Here is a 19,097-nt window from a genome sequence, read left to right on the forward strand (position 1 = left end):
AGCACTGTGTTTAGCATTATATGCCTGCTCCATGTATACGTTAGTCATGAGGAAGTCAGGCATGTCTCAGCATGTCAATAACCACAGAGCACATGTTTCAGCACATAAGACGGGGGGATATTTGCTGACACTGACATGAAGCCAAGGCAGCACCATAGCTGTGATCTCACAGCTACATGGGTTTCTCCTTCGGTGGGCACCATGTTTCCAAGCGCTGTAGACCTACAACTGGAAAGTTCCTGCCTTGCTTTCACATGTCCCTGTTTTGTTAACCTCCTGTAGGAATCCAGGAAACAGATTCCCCCAAATTGGTCACTCTCTGCTACAGATTCCAACAGAACTTTTTGTATGAGATGTAGCCTAACGGTTGTGATTCAAAAGCAGCCATCTTCTCTTGGAGACGGCTAGGGTGCTGAGGAATCCTGGTATTACTGGTTTTGTTCTGGAACATAATTTTGAGCATAGATTCATTTAATGAATGTGCACTTCTGGAGATTCAGAGATTCGGCTCAATTGGTCTGAGGACCAGCACAGGCATTCGTGACTAAAAGCACAGCCAATAGTGGGAAGCTCGAGGAAGGAAACACACACACACAACACTTGGCTCCAAGTATCAACAGTCCCCTGAGAATTGAGAACATTTCTAACTTCAGGACAGAGCTGGAGATTGGCTGCAATGTGCTTGATATAAAACCCACCAGTATCCTTCCAGGCCAGACCCACCATCCATATCCTGTGAACCTGGGTGAATTATCAGAGATGCGATGTGTGGTGGTTTGAATGGATGTCTCCCAATAGATTAGGTTTTTGTAAAACTTTAGATCTCCAGCCTCCTGGCTAGAGGAGGTGTTACTGTGGGCAGATCCCAGAGTCCAGCTCTAAGGTGTGGGGGCAGACCCCAACTCCAATCTAAAAACATGCAGAAAGCTTGACTTCTGCCATTGTGGAGTTCCTGGAGGGTGTTTGCTTGTGTTGGTGGCAGTAGATTTTGTTTTTTTTTCTCTCTCCATGGACCTGTGAAAGGGGGCCAGCCTCTTCGGCCATTATGGAAATTCCTTGCTAGCTGTAAATTTCAAATAAATTCTTTCCTTCCATGAACTGTGTCTGGTCTGGAGGTTCATCCTAGCATGTGAGGCTGCCTGCTACACCATGTATGTGGAAAGTATCCTGGAGTGACACCTGACTTCAGAGGCTGCCCACATTTCCACGTTCCCCTTATCCCAGCTGCTCCTTCTCAGTGTCCTGCAGAGTCCTCCTCAACACCCTCACTGACATGGTAATGCTCCCAAGGGACTATCTTCAGCCCCCCACATCCTGCAGCCACACTCCTATCTACGGTGATCTCTTGCCCTGCAGCTGTCTCTCCTATCTCAATGTTCCCAGACTCAGCCTCCCCTTCCCCTGTCTACATTCTCTCCCCACTTCCTACCACACTCTCCCTGTAGGCTCCACTCGACCACACTGACATCCTTTCTGCTTCCCACCTGTTGGCCCATCACCTTGATGGGTTCTCTGCTGGTGACAACCCACCACACTGACAGAGCTATGGACTTCTTGGCGAAGCTCCAGCAGACACTGGCTACTCGCCATCGATGAGGGCTACCAGGTGGTAGGAAAGCCCTGTAAGTGGATCGCAGAAGAGAGGTGGAGGTAAGGAGGAAGGGAGGAGGTTTCCATGGCTTGTTCTTTCCCAGGAGGGGGCTTTGCTATAGATCCCTTCCTCAGAGTGGCCTCCTGCAGCCCTACCGGAGCCCCCTCAATCTCCTTTAGTTGCTTATCGTTATCTGAAATCATACCATTCATTGCCTTCCCCATCTGCCTCATCTTCTAGATTGTTCACTCAGGCTGGAGGGATAGCTCAGCGGTTAAGGCATTTGCCTGCAAAGCCAAAAAACCCAGGTTCGATTCCCCAGGACCCCACGTTAGCCAGATGCACTAGGGGACGCATGTGTCTGGAGTTCGTTTGCAGTGGATGGCGGCCCTGATGTGCCCATTGTCTCACTCTCTCTCTCTCTCTCCCTCTTTCTCTGTTAAATAAATAAGACACTTGCCTGCAAAGCCTATGGACCCACACTGGATTCCCCAGGACCCATGTAAACCTGATGTACATGGTGGTGCATCCATCTGGCATTCATCTGCAGTGGCTAGAGGTCCTGGCATGGCCATTCTCTCTCCCTCTCTCTTTCTCTATCTCATAAATAAATAAAGACAAGTTACAGGATCAGCAAGAGACTCTGGCTCTAAATAAGGACATTCAGAAGAGCAGTGAAACCTGGCTTTCCACTCTGGCTACTCTAGACTGGGGCCCAAGGGCACATCCATGTGCAGACACCACATCTACACATGAGAAAAAAAAAACAAAATCCCTAAAAGATAAAAAAGATAAATAAATAAATATATAAGACACTGAGTTAAGCTGGGCATGGTGGCGCATGCCTTTAATCCCAGCACTCGGGAGGCAGAGGTAGGAGGATCGCCGTGAGTTCAAGGCCACCCTGATACTCCGTAGTGAATTCCAGGTCAGCCTGGGCTAGAGTGAGACCCTACCTCGAAAAACCAAAAAAAAAAAAAAAAAAAAAGACACTGAGTTATTTTCACATCAGGAGAGAAGTTTCAAAGGCAAAATTTTAAATGACTATACCTTAAAAACTATCTTTAACTTGTGGCTAACTCATACCCAGCCAGGCACGCATACTTTAACAAGAGGAGACTGGATCTGTATGAGAGAATACATTATACACAAGGTAACAATGTCAACATTGGTGACATGCCTGAGATAACTCTTGGTTTGCCCATTTCTCTATATTTCTGATCTTCCGTTTAAAAGAATAATGTTGTGGCTGGGTTTTCAATTGTTTCCTCAGGTCAGGCACTTGTTTTGCCTAAGGTAACACCTTGCAGTCACTCTCTTTTGCAAAGGGACCCTCCATGTCTTGGAAAAGTAAGTCCAAACACCCTCAAGAAGGTTTCCCTTTCCTTCATTAAACAACATTAGAGTAAAATGCACATAAGAGAAAAACTACCATTTTGACCATTTTAAGGGAACAGTACACAGTGTTGAATACACATTTACATTCTCCTACAACCAATCTCCAGAAACTCTGCATCCATTAAACACTAGTGACTCACGCCTCCCTCTCCAGCCACCCACGGTACCGGCCGCTCAGCTTTCTGTGTGTACAAATGGGACGCCCCTGGTGCCATGCAAAGCTTTTAAGCTGTTGTACGGGTTTCCCGTGCTAAGGATCTGCTCTAAGTTCTACAAGGTACACTCCCTGCTGACCCAGGCTGGCATCCTTCCGCACGCTGCCGTCCTCACCTCATGGTGTTGCCTGGTACATGTATGGATTTCCCAATAAGGACTTCCTCTTCCTTCTCTTCACCTACCCACATCGTCCCCATCATTAAAGGAGGCCTTCAATGTCCATCTCCTCCCCCTCCTCGGTCCCCGCAACTCATCCACTTCTCTAGTCCACAGGGAGCTCTCTTCCAGAAACTCAGCCCTTTCAGTGGGAACTTCTTATGTTTTAAATCTAAACACGCTCCATCTATGCTGTACAAAAGGTCACTTGCCCCTCCCAAGTTTCTAAGCCTTCAGGTAAGGAAGAGACCGCGTCTTATGAGTCATATATATCTCCCACTTAGAAAAAGCAGGTTTCTATCTGAGGAAGATACTGCAAAGTAGACGTCGAATAAATATCGGATGATTTGATGATTTTTTAGAAAAACTTTTATAAGATTTTAAAATACTTTGCATCATGCTACAACATAGCTGGGCAGCTTTCTCATATGGGTAACGTGTATGGTATGCAAACATATGCACATGTGACCCTCTGTATGTGGGCAGGTGTGCACGTGTGGGCATACGGAGGTCAACATCAGGGATGGGCCTCTACCACTCCCCACTTTATTCTTGGAGACAAAGTCTCTCACGAAACTAGAGCTCATTGACTTGGCTAGACTAGCTAACCAGTGAGCCCCAACAATTCCGTCTCTGCCTCCCAAGTGCTGGCATTGCAGATGTACACCGGCATAATCCAGGGCGCTGGGGATCCGAACTCAAGTTCTCATGCATGGCGAACGCTTCACCCACTGAGCCATTTCTCCACTCCCTGGCCAACTTGCTTGAGTCGAGAAAATTTATTGATAACCCACAACTTTGTCTGATAATTTTCATCTGATTGCTGGAATGAAAGCCTATCGCAGCGTGGTCCCAGCAGAGAGAAGTCTGTAGGGGTGAGCTCCCGAAACTACCTAACACAGCCATGGTCAGACCATGCAGAAGTTGCTTAGTACTTAGAATTGCATCTCTACTTCTTCATTCGATGCCTGTCGCTCAGCCCGGGTTTTTCCCATACTACCAGGAAGACCTAGAAAAATTTGTTTTCTTATAGAGATATTGGTAAGTGGGGCAGAGGTGAGTCAGGAACCTGCTGCCCTGGGCATCATTTTCTCACTTACCTGTGTAGATGAACCTTCCCGGGGCTCCCTTGCAGAACTGTTTGGATTTGTAAGATAATGTCACTTCCACTACTCCAGGGATGTGCCGGGGAGGGGTCTGCACCCTGATGGCATGTGGGGTGATTAGCTGAGGAGTGAAAAAGCATGGAAAAGCCATCACTACATCAGCCACTAACCAGGACACTGCTTAGGGCCTCCCGCAGGATAGCGCTGTGACCGTTTCCAGGCCCAGCTCAGCACTGTTACTTATCTTTTTGTAGCATGTTTAGCTGTTTGCTGATTATAAATTATAACTAAAACATGTCCAATTGAGAAAACTTGGAAATTGCAAACAAAAAAAATATGCAAAGAAGTATAACATTGCATAACCCAGAGACAACCATTATCAAGATTTGGTGTACTTCCAGGACATTTCTATGGCTGTGCGTCACAGAATTAGATTATGCACAGGCACTGGTATCCTGATTTTTTTTCCCACTTAGCATCATAACATAAGCATATCCCTTCTCCAGTATCATTAGAATTTTTCCAAAACATAATTTTCAATGGGGGAGGGATATCCTATCCCCCCCCATCACCGTCCCCTTCCATTCTCCTATAATCCAACAGGCTTTAATTTTTCACAATACTGCAATGGATATTGTCTTTTTAGGGAATCTACCCCCTAAGTGGTCACCACATCCATGTTCTGATACCCTGAGTGTCTGATCCATAGTAGGTGGGCAGCACAATGAGTTTGGGCTGCTGCTGCCGCGGAAGTTATTGGTTTCCTCAAGTCAAAACAGTTGGGCCAAAGGGAGGCTGAGGAAGCAAACTGCCTTGGCTTACCTCGCTCCACACAAGCATGGTGCCAAACACCACCTGCAGACCATCGAAGAAGTTGTCGCCAATGATGATGACCATGGCTCCTCCCGTGGTCCACCCTTCGCTTGGACTGATGGCTTTGATGCAAGGTGTAGCTAAGGAGACAAGAAAAATCCAGTCAGTTCTCTGTCTTTTGAGGGCTGAAGTTTGGGGTATGTTGGTCATTCCGAAAAGTTCAAGGTAAGCTATGTTGACTTGCCATCCTTCCCTAATTGGTTGTTGGTTTTAACCAGGTCATTAAAGTCTAATGAGTTGACCATTGTGTATGAGAAAGCAAAACACTTAGCTAATTGTGCAAAGGGTGTTTTTAAAACTCTGATGTGTTTGCCCATATTTTTGTAAGTTGATCACACTAGAAAAGTGTAAATCCCTTTTCTCTCCCCACCTCCTCCGCTCCACGATGTTAAGATTTACAAGGCTGGTTAATGTGCTCAGAGAGAAGGAGGAAACAGAATCTGCTGTAGTTGAAGGGTTTGCTTGACTATCAAGAGACAATCTCTAATCACTCTCCTAGTCTTGTAGGAATGGTTTTTTCGCCCTTCTTCCATATGTTCAAGGCCTCTGGACTTTACATCCCGACAGGAACCCAATATGGTGTTCAGGCCATAACTAAAGTCAATCCATCACTCCATTTCCAAAGTTGACAGGGTCAAAGGTGGAGGAGAACTTTGGCAGGACTCCAAAAACACGAGCCCCCTTTGAACAGCCAGTCAATCACATCCAATCAGTCAAAAGAAACTCGAGGGGCTCTGAGCCCTGAACTCCAAGACTTTCCTCTTCCCTTTCAGTGCCCACTGTGGGAGAATTAACACCACTCCAAATTCTTTACCGATTCAATCATTTTCTTTCAGTTCATTAATTCCTATTTAAAATGATATAAGATCCATTTTAAGGGCTGAGTTGGGAAAGAGGCTGGTGGGCAACATAATAACTAAACATAGTGAAAAACATAGCTGCGTTCAACCATTCGTTCTGTATTATAAGTTCTTTGTACACTGGTGATTTGGGGAGTCAGGATGGAAGGGGAGAAAGTAAGCTGAAATTCACTTAGGTTTGTCAGTTACATTCATCGATATACTTTAATTTTTTTGGACAAGTTGAAGTTTAACAGTTACCAGTATTTTTAATTACTTTAATGCACTTGGAAAAGTACCCAGAGCAGCTCATGATTTCTTCTTGTCCAAGCAAACAAAAATCAATTAGTGTCAGTTTCATTCTGCACATTGTTTTGTTTTGCCCACAATCTGTTTAAGGGCACATCTGACACTTATTCATACACGTCTGGCACTGTAATGTGCCTGTTTAACTAAGATGTCATAAGCCTTCTTTTGCCTGAAATGCCCGTCTAGCTAAAAGGAAAACACAGAGCTGAACGGAAGAAACTGGAAGGTGTAGGGACCTGAGCGCTGAAAGGGGCTGATGATGGGACAGGCTACACTCAGTGCTTGCTTGTAGCTTGTAGCTTATAGCTGACAACCCACAAGGAGCTGGGGTCTAGCTCAGTGGACAGAACGCTTGTCTGGCATGCTGGAAGCCCTGAGTTTGATCCCCAACATAGCATAGACCAGGCGTGGTGGTGCACACCTGTAATCTACTTAGGAGGTAGAGGTAAGAGGATTGGGATTTCAAGGTCACCCTCAACCACATACAGAGTTTGAATCCAACTTCAAGACCCTGTAGAAGAAGAGGAGAAGGAAGAGCCCACATGGAATTGGGTACTTTTTTCGCCTTGGCTCTAAGACATATATCTAGAATTCAAGTAAGGAAGATTCTGGAGAACTTCAGTGGTCTGCCCTGCTCAGTCCCAATAGCCCTACCTTCAGATGGATCGAGTCTTCTTGCTCTCCGTCCATGCTTGGAGTTATTATGAACAAACATGTTGTCAGAAACGGCCAGCACATGCCCATCCACATTGACTGTTGTTGACAACACAACCTGGGTTTAGAACAAAGGACAGGGAAGCACTGGGGTTAGTGTCACACAAAGTAGTAAACGTAGCAGGATTCCCTTGGGCCACATTTCCACAGGACAAGAGATGGACAGAATAGGGCTTTGCAATGACCCATATTCTTAACAGCTCAGCAGGCTGGGACTACAGAACTTTATGGAGCCAAAGAGGCAGCCCTTGGCCCATAGGCTGTCATGTACATGTGTCCAAACTTTGCACACGTCACGACGCAGGGATATGGCCCTCTGTGTGCTGGTTCCAGAAACACTTTTCTCTAACAAAGGCTCAGGCCATGGTCGCCATCAGGACTGTGCCAGCTGGGAGGTCCCTTTCCAAACTTGGGAACAGGATCTTGTGCTTTATGTGCGGCCTAACGTCACTGGATGCTGGGCTTCTGGGTGCTGGCTGATCAATTGTCTCTGTGTCTCTGGTGGTGTCCCTGTTCATTCCGGAGCAGTGGCAAACAATGCTCTGGTTACCGCTGATGTCCCCGGCACTCCGTGTGGAAGACGCAGAAGTCTTAATGCGTAAGAAGGACAGGGATGGCCATGGGGTATTGAAGCGCCAGGAACTAGAATCAACCAAGTTCTAATCCCGGGCTGCTGCTTCCTACCATAAACTGTGGACAAGTGACTGAACATGTTTAACTCTTTTCAATCTGTAAGGCATAAAGAGTGCTGCCTGCCTCGCAGTCCTGAGTGAGAAAAGCAGGTTAACATGGGTGAAGTTTTCTGCAGAGCACTCAAGACCGGCCAACTTCAGATGGTTCCTGTCCTCCTGGCTTCGGCCCTGCCTTGCTTGGCCAGTGAGTAATGTGGACGACATTATCCAGCAAGCTTCTTCTATGGTGTAAGCTCGGGAGAAGAGTGCTGGTGAGGAAAACACGGGCGCTAGGTAACAATAGCTAGAAGGCATGGCCACTGCCTGTCGTGGGCCACTGCCATGGTAGGGACGCATACAGCGGGCAGGATGCCAGCAGCATGGAACTGGGCTCCACCGCCTCCTACAGGCCAGAGTACGGGCGGGGCTCAAGGGCAGAGAGTAAAGACAGGCAGATGAGAGCCCACCTGGCCAAACCTGCCACCTGCCACCCACGGACTTGTTGCAAGAAGAACCTCCCAGATGGAAGGCTCCTTCTCGGCTTGTGTCAGTTATGTATGGCATTAAAATAAATAGATAAATGAACTTATTACTTACATGCTCATGTGAACAGACTTTTGAGCATGGGTGTTGACTGGTCACATCACAAGGAGTCACGCTTTAAAATGACTCTCCTGGGCTGGAGAGATGGCTTAGCGGTTAAGCGCTTGCCTGTGAAGCCTAAGGACCCCGGTTCGAGGCTCGATTCCCCAGGACCCACGTTAGCCAGATGCACAAAGAGGCGCATGCATCTGGAGTGCGTTTGCAGCGGCTGGAGGCCCTGGCGAGCCCATTCTCTCTCTCTCTATCGATCTGCCTCTTTCTCTCTGTGTCTGTCGCTCTCAAAGAAATAAATGAAAATGAACAACAAAAACGTTTTTAAAAAAAGTTTAAAATGACTCTCCTGTCTGCGCCCCAGGTGCAATTTGTTGATATCCTACATGTAATAGTTCTGTCTCCCCTTCCTCACTTAGTCTACGAAGAAATGACTTGTCCTTGCTGATATCTTAACATAAAAGAACTCAATGTCATTTTTAAAATTTATTTTATTATTATATTTTTATTATTATGAATACGTTCAAGCAAACCAAATAGAGTAGCAAAATGAATCTCTAGAATCCATCCTTCAAGGTTTGTCAGGATATCCGTTCTCTCTTTATTTACACCACTGTGCTCTCCCTCTCGTTCTTTCACACTCTCTCTCTCTCTCTCTCTCTCTCTTCACTTCTATTCTATGAAGGTGATGATCACCACAGATTTGGAGGTGGTTAAGATAAAATATGCTTGCACTGAAATACATGAAACTGAGCTATGTAATCTATGCCCCTCTCGTGATATGAAATAATTCATCCCTCCAGAAAATTACTTTGTGACCCTTCCCCTTCAGTCATAATCCCCCAAGTAATGCTTTTCTGTTTCTTTTATTTTGCCCAACGGAGAGTTGTGGATGGTATCTTGAACATTTTATAAATGATTTGTGATGTAATAGGTTTGAGGGAATCCCTAAGACCCATGAGTCCACAAATTATTTCAGACCGCCTCGCTCCATGGGTGTTATGTAGCATATGTGAAATGTGACATGGACATAAGTGGGTTTCAATCATTTCACTCAACAGATACTCATTGAGTTCTGACTACAAGTCAGGTATGACAGACCCTGGGGACTCAAAGAATAAACTTAAAGGAACCTCAGTTGTCATTCAGAAAATTATCACCCATATAATTGCTCACAATTCATGGATGTGGCCTGTCTAGCCTTGGGGTCTGTTTCCAATTGTGTCCATGTTAACATGCGAAAGTCTGAGGAAAAAAAAAAAAATCCTTCTAGATAGTCCCTATCATGTGGCGGCAACAATAAAACAGAGACATCCATCACTCTAGGGAACTCACCAGGCATAAGTTCTTATCAGAGTGTCCTTGGCAAATACAAGAGCCCAACCCAGTCAAAGGGACACACGGCACCAGCTATAGGGATTCTCATCTGTGGACACACTCCCTCTAAAAATAGTAAGATAGATGGAAGAAAAAAATAGCGGGGCATCAGGCCCCTCTTACAAAGTTACAAAAGGAGCTTAAAGTCATGACTGTTGTTTTCTGGAAAAACAAAATTAAAAGTCCCAAACAATGAGAGGATGCTTTGGGCTTTTACCCCTAATGAGCACTCAGAGAAAGTCAGACCCATCCAAGGATCACACGGACAGACGGAGCAGTCTCTCAGAAGCCACATTAATTCATTCCACAAGCTTTCTGTCACACTGTCCATTAATGCTCCTCTTGCATTCCTGCCACGAAATATGGAGTTTTCACGAGCCAGCAGATTTCATCATTGTCCATTTGGGTGGAGTGAGACTTAGTTCCAAAGCGAACATTTCCCAAATGACATACCCTTGGTTGTTCAGATGCACTTCATTATTTCCTATTAACAATGGAAATAAATTTTAATCTTTCACTGGCTAGCGCTGGCCTCTCATGACAGCAAGGGAATTAACCTGAATTATTTCAGTGTCTGCAAAATTTATTACAAGATTTTAAATTATGTCCAAATGTATGTGTGTGAGTTTGTATAGATAGATAGACAGATAGATATGAGGCAAGTTCCAGTTTTTCATATTCCAAATATCTTAGGCTGTGAGGTGATTCGAAGAGCTCCCAACTAAGCCAGATTTGCAAGATGTGGTGTATTTTATTCCCAAATTCCACCACATGAAATCAGAGACGGGTTCTTGTTTCTATCTGTAGAAACTCACTCCTGGAGCTGGCTTCTCTGTCTGGCCCCTCTCCTTCTGGAAGGGTGGACCGCATCATGGAGGCGAAGATCTATTTGGTTCAGTCAAAGCTTCGAATTTAACTTCCCTCACTGTTTTCTGATGAATGATGACAACAGGGACACTATTCTATTCGGAGAAGTTAAAATTTCTGGATGTTTTAAGACGAAAGGAAGTGGGATGTGCATTCCAACATCATTTCACTCCCAGGCCTTCCCCTTCCACAAGCCAACTTCTTTCCCCTAGTGAGTATTTCCTGGGTCATGAAGGCTGACCCTTTCCATCTGGAATCAATCAGTCAACCCCTGACAACTTCCTGAAACACCTCACTCCATTTCCTGTTCTCTCCCCCTTCTCGCTTTCCCCTGGTTTCTTTCACTCTCCAAAACTGCAGGCCACAGCGGCTTAATGTTAGAGGGTCAGGCACAGTTAGACTCCGAAAAACTACACAAGAACACCTTTGACCTTCAAAAATCTTTACATCTTAGCTAAACAAATCAAGGTCAACATTTCTTACCATTACCTTAACTGTTTGTATGCATCTTTACCAGAGCGCTTTCTGTGCATGTAACCACCAAACCACTTGTTCTCCTAAAATCATAAACAGATCTGCTTTAAAAGAAGGGAATTTGGGGCAGATAAAACATGCCATTTGGAGGCACCTTAAACTAAAAATCAGCAGTATGATAACAACCACATGAACAAGAGTCCACACAAAAAAAGTTTCTCGGCCTTACTCGCGTCTGCTGTCACCCAAATGTGAGACCTCATCTTACAGCTCTCCTGGCACTGCCATTGAGCTGGCACAGCCCTGAAGAATGCCAATTAGGAATACAGATGTCCGTAATTTGTGAAGGATAGACCCTGGCTTTTTCTGCTCACGGTACTGACAACTTTTATTTATTTCTCACAGCTGACATATCTGTATTTCAGCTCAAAACTCTGCTGCAGACCTGAGTGTGAAGCCATGGTAGATGATGGCCCTCCTCCATGGACACCTTCCAAAGCAATAAGCCATTCATTCATCACCCCACACCCTGGAGCCAGGGTGCCAAGAAAGAAGCTGGGATCCCAAGAGAGTGTTTGCATTTTCTTCGAGTGAAAGTGGTTATTTGCTTTTTGCTATTCCTTATGTTGACCGTGGTCTCTGATTTTAGACGAGGCTAACTCAGTGAGCGTAGACCTAACAGACAGTGAGTGACAGCTATAGGTTTCACTGTGAGCCACTCAACTCCAAGACAGTGTTGGCATCAAGAGCAATGCAGGCAAAATGCTGGTATCACCCCTTGCAAGAGGAAGTTTTAAGAATGGAACCTACAAATAGGTTAGCAGTTTGCTAAAAGTACTTATGAAAACTGGTTGGCTTTCCCAAATTCTAGTTTGCTTTTCATTACCCAAAACGTCTCTCTTGTCACACTCTAATAATTTATACAAAGCAGGAGCTGAGTTGTAAAATGTTCTTTCCTGCTCATAAAAGGCCACTGTGGGAGTCACCCTTAGGTGGGCACATCCGTTACTCTGCCTGTACAGTCAATTTTCCAATAGAGAAGTGATTACTTTGCTATCAAGATGATAACACGTGGCACACAGACCTTCAGATGACTCATTGCTACCCATGGGTTATTTTTTGAGCCTCGCTCTGAGATGCCTTTGGCTTTTTTGGAACACTGCATGTTTGTGGTTGGTTTCATTTATCCATCCCAAAGTTCTAACTGGGCTCTTTAGTTGAGTTACTTGAAGTCAGAGAAATGGCCAGCTAGGGCCTCTCTTCCCAGCCAGCCTTTCTCCACTCATACCCAGGTCTTCCTCCAAAGACCCTGAGTCCTACACAAAAAGGATAAAGGAAAAAGAGAAATCAGAATGAAAAGATGGGTAGGATCACTAAATGATCTGCTCTCCAAAACAAACAACCATTCTGTTTTCTGCATTCAGTAGAGTGTAAGCACACTGATTAGAACCTCCTCACCCTCAAGGCTCACAGGTCTTGCTCTAAAATCACTCCAAATTCTGCCATCAGTCAGACATGTTGCTGCATTTCAGGGAGGGCCATACACCTCCAAGCTCAATGTGGGGCCCGAGCAAAGCCCTGACACATAGCATTTATAACACACTCAGTGTTGAGGACTCTCTGATACCATACTTAGGAACATGCGTACATGCAGCTAAATAAAATGGTCTTGAAAATTCCTGTTATTTTGCCAAGTATGGAAAAAAATTCTTTATGACATTTTACATCTGGAAATGGAATTAAATTCATGATGTGCCTTTCCCTTATAACTGTTCGGTTGCTATATATGTTATTTCAGCTTTCCCAAAGCATAACTGCTATGTGGGATTTTATTTTCCACCTGTGGAAGGAGGAAAGAGACATAGAGACCATTAAAGTGGGAGAAAATCAAGACAGACTTCTGGCTATGCTGGACAACGTAGTTGTGAGTCCACATTGGGAGAAGAAATACGCGTTGGCTTTCTTATGCACTGGTTAATTCCCACAATTGACAAGGAGAATCTAATGAAACAACCTTACCTAAGTCTTGATTGATTCAGACCAGGCTAAGAACAAACAAATTGGCTACCGCAATTTGTTTCTGCCTACCACTTTAGTCTTGGCACACGTTTTATTTTCAAACCAGATTCAAGCCCATATTCTTCTCTGTTACTGGACCCCAGAGTCTCCAAAATTACCTTTAAACACCTCCCCCACAAGTATGGATTTTTGTTATTTAAAAAAAAAAGAATTCCCAGAATTCTTAGCGAGAGATGTTGTTTCACATTCTCTAAAGCTAAAGTTTCTGTTAGTAAGTGAAGTATTAAGCCCCAACTAGGGAAATCTAAGATTGGCCACCACAGAAATACACAGGGGGTTGTTCTGTGATTGTTCACACCAAAACCATGGCAGTGATGGCAACTTCTTAGAAGACACTTGGAGAACCAACGAGGCGGTCCTGTGTCTCGACCATCACCGGGTTGTTCTTGTGCATCACAGGCACCAGTGGACACACTTCAAGCAGCCTACCACGCAGGGGTGGGGGTACAATGAGCATGAGGCATAACCAGCCAGTTACTGTGTGCTGGGGGACCCTCAGAGACTGGACTATGTGGCCACAAGACACTCAGGAGCCCAGGGGGCAGAACAGTCAACCTGACCAGTAGTCGGTGAGAGACATTTTCCTGAAGAATTAGAAAAATGGACTTATATAAGCGAAGTGACTGAGGAAATTACTCTGGCATTTTATCAAAAGAAAAGTTAGCGCAACAGACATCTTTTAGGGTTTAATTTTTAAAAATCCAATCGAATGTGCATATAAATAAAGTGTCAAAGTTTTTTTTTTTCTTTTCTTTTTCTTTTTAAGCCACCTTTTCATGTCCCCTGAGAGCCTGAAGTTTATTCCGCTGCTTTATAAGTCTGGATCTCCCTTCATCTCAAGGGCAATAGACTCCAGCGGTTCCCACCCCTCCCTCACTTTCTCACATCACACCCATGGCTTTCCCCATCCAAAGTGAATGCCAAGAAGGACGTAATAGTTAAGGGCAGTGTTTTATTAGCAAAGGTGTGGGGAGCCCCAGGACAGCCATGCAATGCACTCACTGAAGTTTTTTGCTCTGAGTCCACCATTCTCTCCCACCACATTCTTTCCCCAAGGACCTCATAAGTCACCTGTCGTCCATCAAACATCAGAGGTGAATAACCCTGATAAGCGGTTGAGGATCCCCACTTGCAGAACCATGCTTTGTGTGTTAGAAAGCTCCGTATATGGTTGTGCTGAAACGGAACCCCTGGCTAGGGCTAAGTGCTCAAATGTGGGTCCTCTGAGACAGTCGACTTTTAGAATTTGTCTTCAACCATCTTACCTGAAAGTTATTTAGGGAACTAGCCACTTGTGGGTGTGCTCCCTTTTCTACTACGAAGAACTTAAAACCCACGAAAATGTGAGTCAGTCAAAATTTCAGGACTGAAAAGATGGCTCAAGGGTTAAAGCACTTGCTTAAAAAGACAAATCACCAGGGGTGGGGGGAGTTGATTCCCCGGTACCCACATAAAGCCAGATGCATAAAGTGGAACATGCATCTGGAGTCATTTGCTGTGGCTAGAAGCTCTGGTCTCTCTCCTCTTGCAAATAAATAAATAAAAAATATGTTTAAAGGGCTGGGTAGATGGCTTAGCTGTTCAGGTGCTTGCCTTGGAAGCCGAAGTCCCTCTGTTCGATTCCCCAGGACCCACGTGAGCCAGATGCACAAGGGGCCACATGAGTCTGGAGTTCGTTTGCAGTGGCTGGAGGTCCTGGTGCACCCATTCTCTCTTTTTCTCTAACTACCTCTTTATCTCTCTCTCTCTCTCTTTCTCTCTCTCTCTCTCTCTCTCTCTTTCTCAAACAAATACATAAAATATATTTTTAAAAACTATAAAAAATATGTTTTAAAAACTTGCATCCACCTGATTCTTGGCCTCACTGATGACACCAGAAGTCCGGAATGGGAGGACAGAAGGTTCCCCCAGCAGCAGCAGCTTGGAGCAGAAAGCATCGTATTGCAGGAAATATCCTCAGCCTCCCAGAGGGCTTCGGGCTCCACAGAGGCCATTCCCTGAGGTACCCGGTTTGCTTTGTGACCAGATCATGGACTCACTCCATGACCAGAGAGGCCCGAAGCCAAGGGACGTTCACTATCTGCTCTCGACTGTGGCCCGGTAGCACGGTGGCTCTCAGATGGAATAAGAGGGGAGCTCACAGAGCAGATGGGGGGTTCTCAGACCCAGAGGTTGGAACTGAAGAAGCCTGAAGGCAGCTGGGGCTGTATTAAACTCCTGCCATTTGGAGTCAATTTAAACTCTCGTTTCCCTCTTCAGCAGTGTGAGAGAAACATTCAACATTTTTTTTTTATTTAAGGAAAATGGATGGTGGTGCCATTAAAAAAGTTTTATGTAAGAGCTGGGGGGTTTAAAAAAATTATAAGGGGTTGTTGGATGGATCTTGGCCCCACTCCAAGACATGAGTAGCGGTGCCCTTTGCTCCGACTTCATTCAGTCAAACAGACGAACGGCGAACGCCCGGCTGTGTGCCCGGGAGACTCTGTCGGAGTTGTCAACTGCGCCGTCCCCGTGTGCGGCTGTGGCGCTGGGCACAAGACCCCTCCCACTGTGCAGCTGTGCTGGGCCTGTCAGCCAGTCCTCACGAGGTTGACCTGTGTGTCCCCGGCTCCATCCTCTCCACTCCCATCCACTTCTTCTCACCTCCTCAGGGGTCTGGCAGACCTGCCGGCCATGCCCTCACCAAGCACCAGCCGTGCCCTCAGTCCCTGTGAGTCCTATCAAGATGCTGGTCTAGTTTGCTTAGAAAACCTGCTGGCCCAGGTTCAGTTCCCCAGCACCCACATAAAGTCAGATGCACAAAGTGACACATGAACCTGGAGTTTGTTTCAAACAACCAAAGGCCTTTGTGCACTGTGACTAATACGCTCATGCACCCATTCTTATTCCTCTCTCTCTGATTGAAAATAAATAAAAATGTTTGGTTAAAAAAAAAAAACAAAAACGTGCTGGGGACTGGAGAGATGGCTTAGCAGCTAAGGTGCTTGCCTATGAAGCTGAAGGACTCATGTTTGAATCTCCAGGTCCCACGTAAGCCAGATGCACAAGGGGGCGCACGCATCTGGAGTTTGTTTGCAGTGGCCGAAAGCCTAGGCGCGCCCATTTTCTCCCTCTCCCTCTGTATCAAATAAATAAATAAAATATATGTTTTTAAAAAGATGTCACGTGTGGTAGCACATGTTTGTAATGCCAGAGCTGGGGGGAGGGGGCAGGCGTCAAAGACAGGAAGTTCAAAAATATAAGGTGGAGATTAACTAGGGAAGACACCTGATATTGACCTCTGGCTTCCACATGTGCATAAACACACACAAAGCCACACACACTCACGCATGCACACCTATGCGCACAACCTTGGATGCACATACGCAGCTATACCACACATATGCACGTGAATTAATAAAAAGAAGAAGAAACTCATATGCCCTCTTCTGTATGTGCTGCTAACATTTCTTGAGGTCAATAAGGGTTTAATTTTCATGAGGATACTCTGCCTAATATAACTATTCCAGTTAAAAAAAATGACCATTTGGGGGCTAGAGAGATGGCTTAGTGATTAAGGCACTTGCCTAGGAAGCCTAAGGACCCAGGGTCAAGTCCCCAGTACCCATGTATGCTGGATGTGCATGGCGGTGCATGAGTCTGGAGTTCATCTGCAGTGGCTAGAAGCCCTGGTGTGCCCATTCTCTCTATCTGCCTCCCTCCCTTTCTCTCTCTCACTCTCAAATAAATAAATAATAATAAAGGAAAAAGAGGGCTGGAGAGATTGCTTAATGGTTAAGGCACTTGCCTGAGAAGCCTAAGAACCCCGGTTTGATTCCCCAGTACTCATGTAAGCCAGATGCACATGGTGGCACATGCATCTGGAGTTCGTCTACAGTGGATGGAGGTCTTAGCACACCCATTTTCTCCCTCTCCCCCCTCCCTCCTCCTTCTCTCTCCCTTTCTCTTTCAAATAAACTTTAAAAAAAAAAAAAAGAAAAAAGAAGGCTGGAGAGATGGCTTCGCAGTTAAGGTGCTTCCCTTAAGCTTAAGGTCCCATGTTCCACTCTCCAGATCCCACATAAGCCAGACACACACTGCAAGTGAGCAAGGTCTCCCATGCACACAAGGTGGCACAAGCATCTGAAGTTCAATTACAGTGGCTGGAGTCCCTGACACACCAATTTTCTCTCTCTCTCTCATAAAAAAAAAAAAGGTTAAATAAAATGAATAAGTTAAGGAGTGATTTCAAGACACCGGAGTTTATCCTAATCAAGCCAGCTCCATGTTGGAATGCAGGGCTTCAATAAAGACTCTTTGGATGTGGGACATGGTTCAAAGCCACCAGTGCCAGAAGGGCTGGATGTCCAAGCTGGTGCTGCCCTTGGATGGGAAACACCCCGGCCCTCCACAGTGATCATGCCCGTACAGCCCTTTTGAGGAAGCGGGTGCCCAGTGCTGAGTGACAGGTCAGCTGAGTTACAGACAATGCCATGGAAAGCTCTGGATATGGCTGCGAAGGGCACCCACACTTACAAGCATTATCATAGTGGGTGCTAAGTGCCAACTACACCGTGCAGGGTTGCAACTGTCTCAGGGCGAATTCCTTGAGGATCTCAGAGAAGCAGGCCTATGCTTGGGAAGTCACTGGTGCAGCCTGTTCCTTGTGCCTCCCACTGGGAAGAAAGTGGCACCCAGGGCGGAGGTTGTTCCTGCCTTGCTTGGACTTATTCTCTAGAACCTGCCCGGGGCCTGGCTAGGAGAGCACAGCATGCTCTGTGGAAGCGAAGGAGGACTGATTGATTGGATGAACACATGTAGGATTTCTCTATGATCTACACCAGACCTAGCCAGCCTCTTAATGACACTGAATTGGCAACAGTGAACCAATGGCCACTGGACTTTAATTTTATTAAATATTTTATTTATTTATTTATTTGAGAGAGAGAGAGAGAGAGAGAGAGAGAATGGGCGTGCCAGGGCCTCTAGCCACTGCCAACGAACTCCACCTTGTGCATCTGGCTTATGTGGGTCCTGGAGAGTCGACCCTGGGTCCTTTGGCTTTGTAGGCAAATGCCTTAACCATGAAGTCACCTCTCCAGCCCCGGAACTCTAAAATTTAAATGTGGCTGAGGTAGAAGCATTGCCATGAGTTCAAGGTCAACCAGGGCTACAGACAGAGTTCAATCTAAGCCTGGACTGCAGCGACTGAAAAAGGAATAATAGGGGCTGGAGAAATGGCACAGTGATTAAAGCACTTGCCTGTAAAGCCTAACAACCCAGGTTCGATTCCCTAGTACTCACATAGAGCCAGATGCACAAAGTGGAGCATGCATCTGGAGTTTGTTTGCAGTGGCTAGAGGCTCTGGTGTGTCCATTCTCTCTGTCTCTCTTCTATCTCTCTCTGCTTGCAAATAAATACATAAAAATATTTTTTATTATATTTTAATATTTTGTTCATTTTTATTTATTTGAGAATAACAGAGAGAGAGAGACAGAGAGAGAGAGAGAGAGAGAATGGGCATGCCAGGGCCTCCAGCCACTGCAAACGAACTCCAGACATGAGCACCCCCTTGAGCATCTGGCTAACGTGGGTCCTGAAGAATCAAGCCTCAAACCGGGGTCCTTAGCCTTCACAGGCAATCACTTAACAACTAAGCCATCTCTCCAGCCCCATAAAAATATTTTTAAAAGTAAAAATAAACAAGGCTGGGCATGGTGGCATACGCCTTTAACCCCAGCACTTGGAAGGCAGAGGTAGGAGGACTACTCTGAGTTTGAGGCCACCCTGAGAGCACATACTGAATTCCAGGTCAGCCTGGGCTGGACGGAAACCCTACCTCCAAAAAACAAA

The 19,097-nt window shown here is 45.7% G+C and overlaps 1 protein-coding gene across 1 annotated transcript in view; it reads right to left on the reverse strand.

The window, feature by feature from the left end:
- The window catches only part of Ebf2 (EBF transcription factor 2), a 248,011-nt gene that overhangs the window by 42,549 nt on the left and 186,365 nt on the right, over nt 1-19,097 (reverse strand). Inside the window, exons 8-10 of the mRNA XM_004665826.2 lie at nt 7,143-7,260; nt 5,290-5,420; nt 4,462-4,588 (exon numbers count right to left, since the gene is read on the reverse strand). Coding sequence (XP_004665883.1) covers nt 4,462-4,588; nt 5,290-5,420; nt 7,143-7,260 — 376 coding nt within the window. The remainder of the gene's footprint in view (nt 1-4,461; nt 4,589-5,289; nt 5,421-7,142; nt 7,261-19,097) is intronic.

The sequence above is a fragment of the Jaculus jaculus genome, chromosome 12 (genome assembly GCF_020740685.1).
Source record: "Jaculus jaculus isolate mJacJac1 chromosome 12, mJacJac1.mat.Y.cur, whole genome shotgun sequence".
In the NCBI taxonomy this organism is placed as follows: domain Eukaryota; kingdom Metazoa; phylum Chordata; class Mammalia; order Rodentia; family Dipodidae; genus Jaculus; species Jaculus jaculus.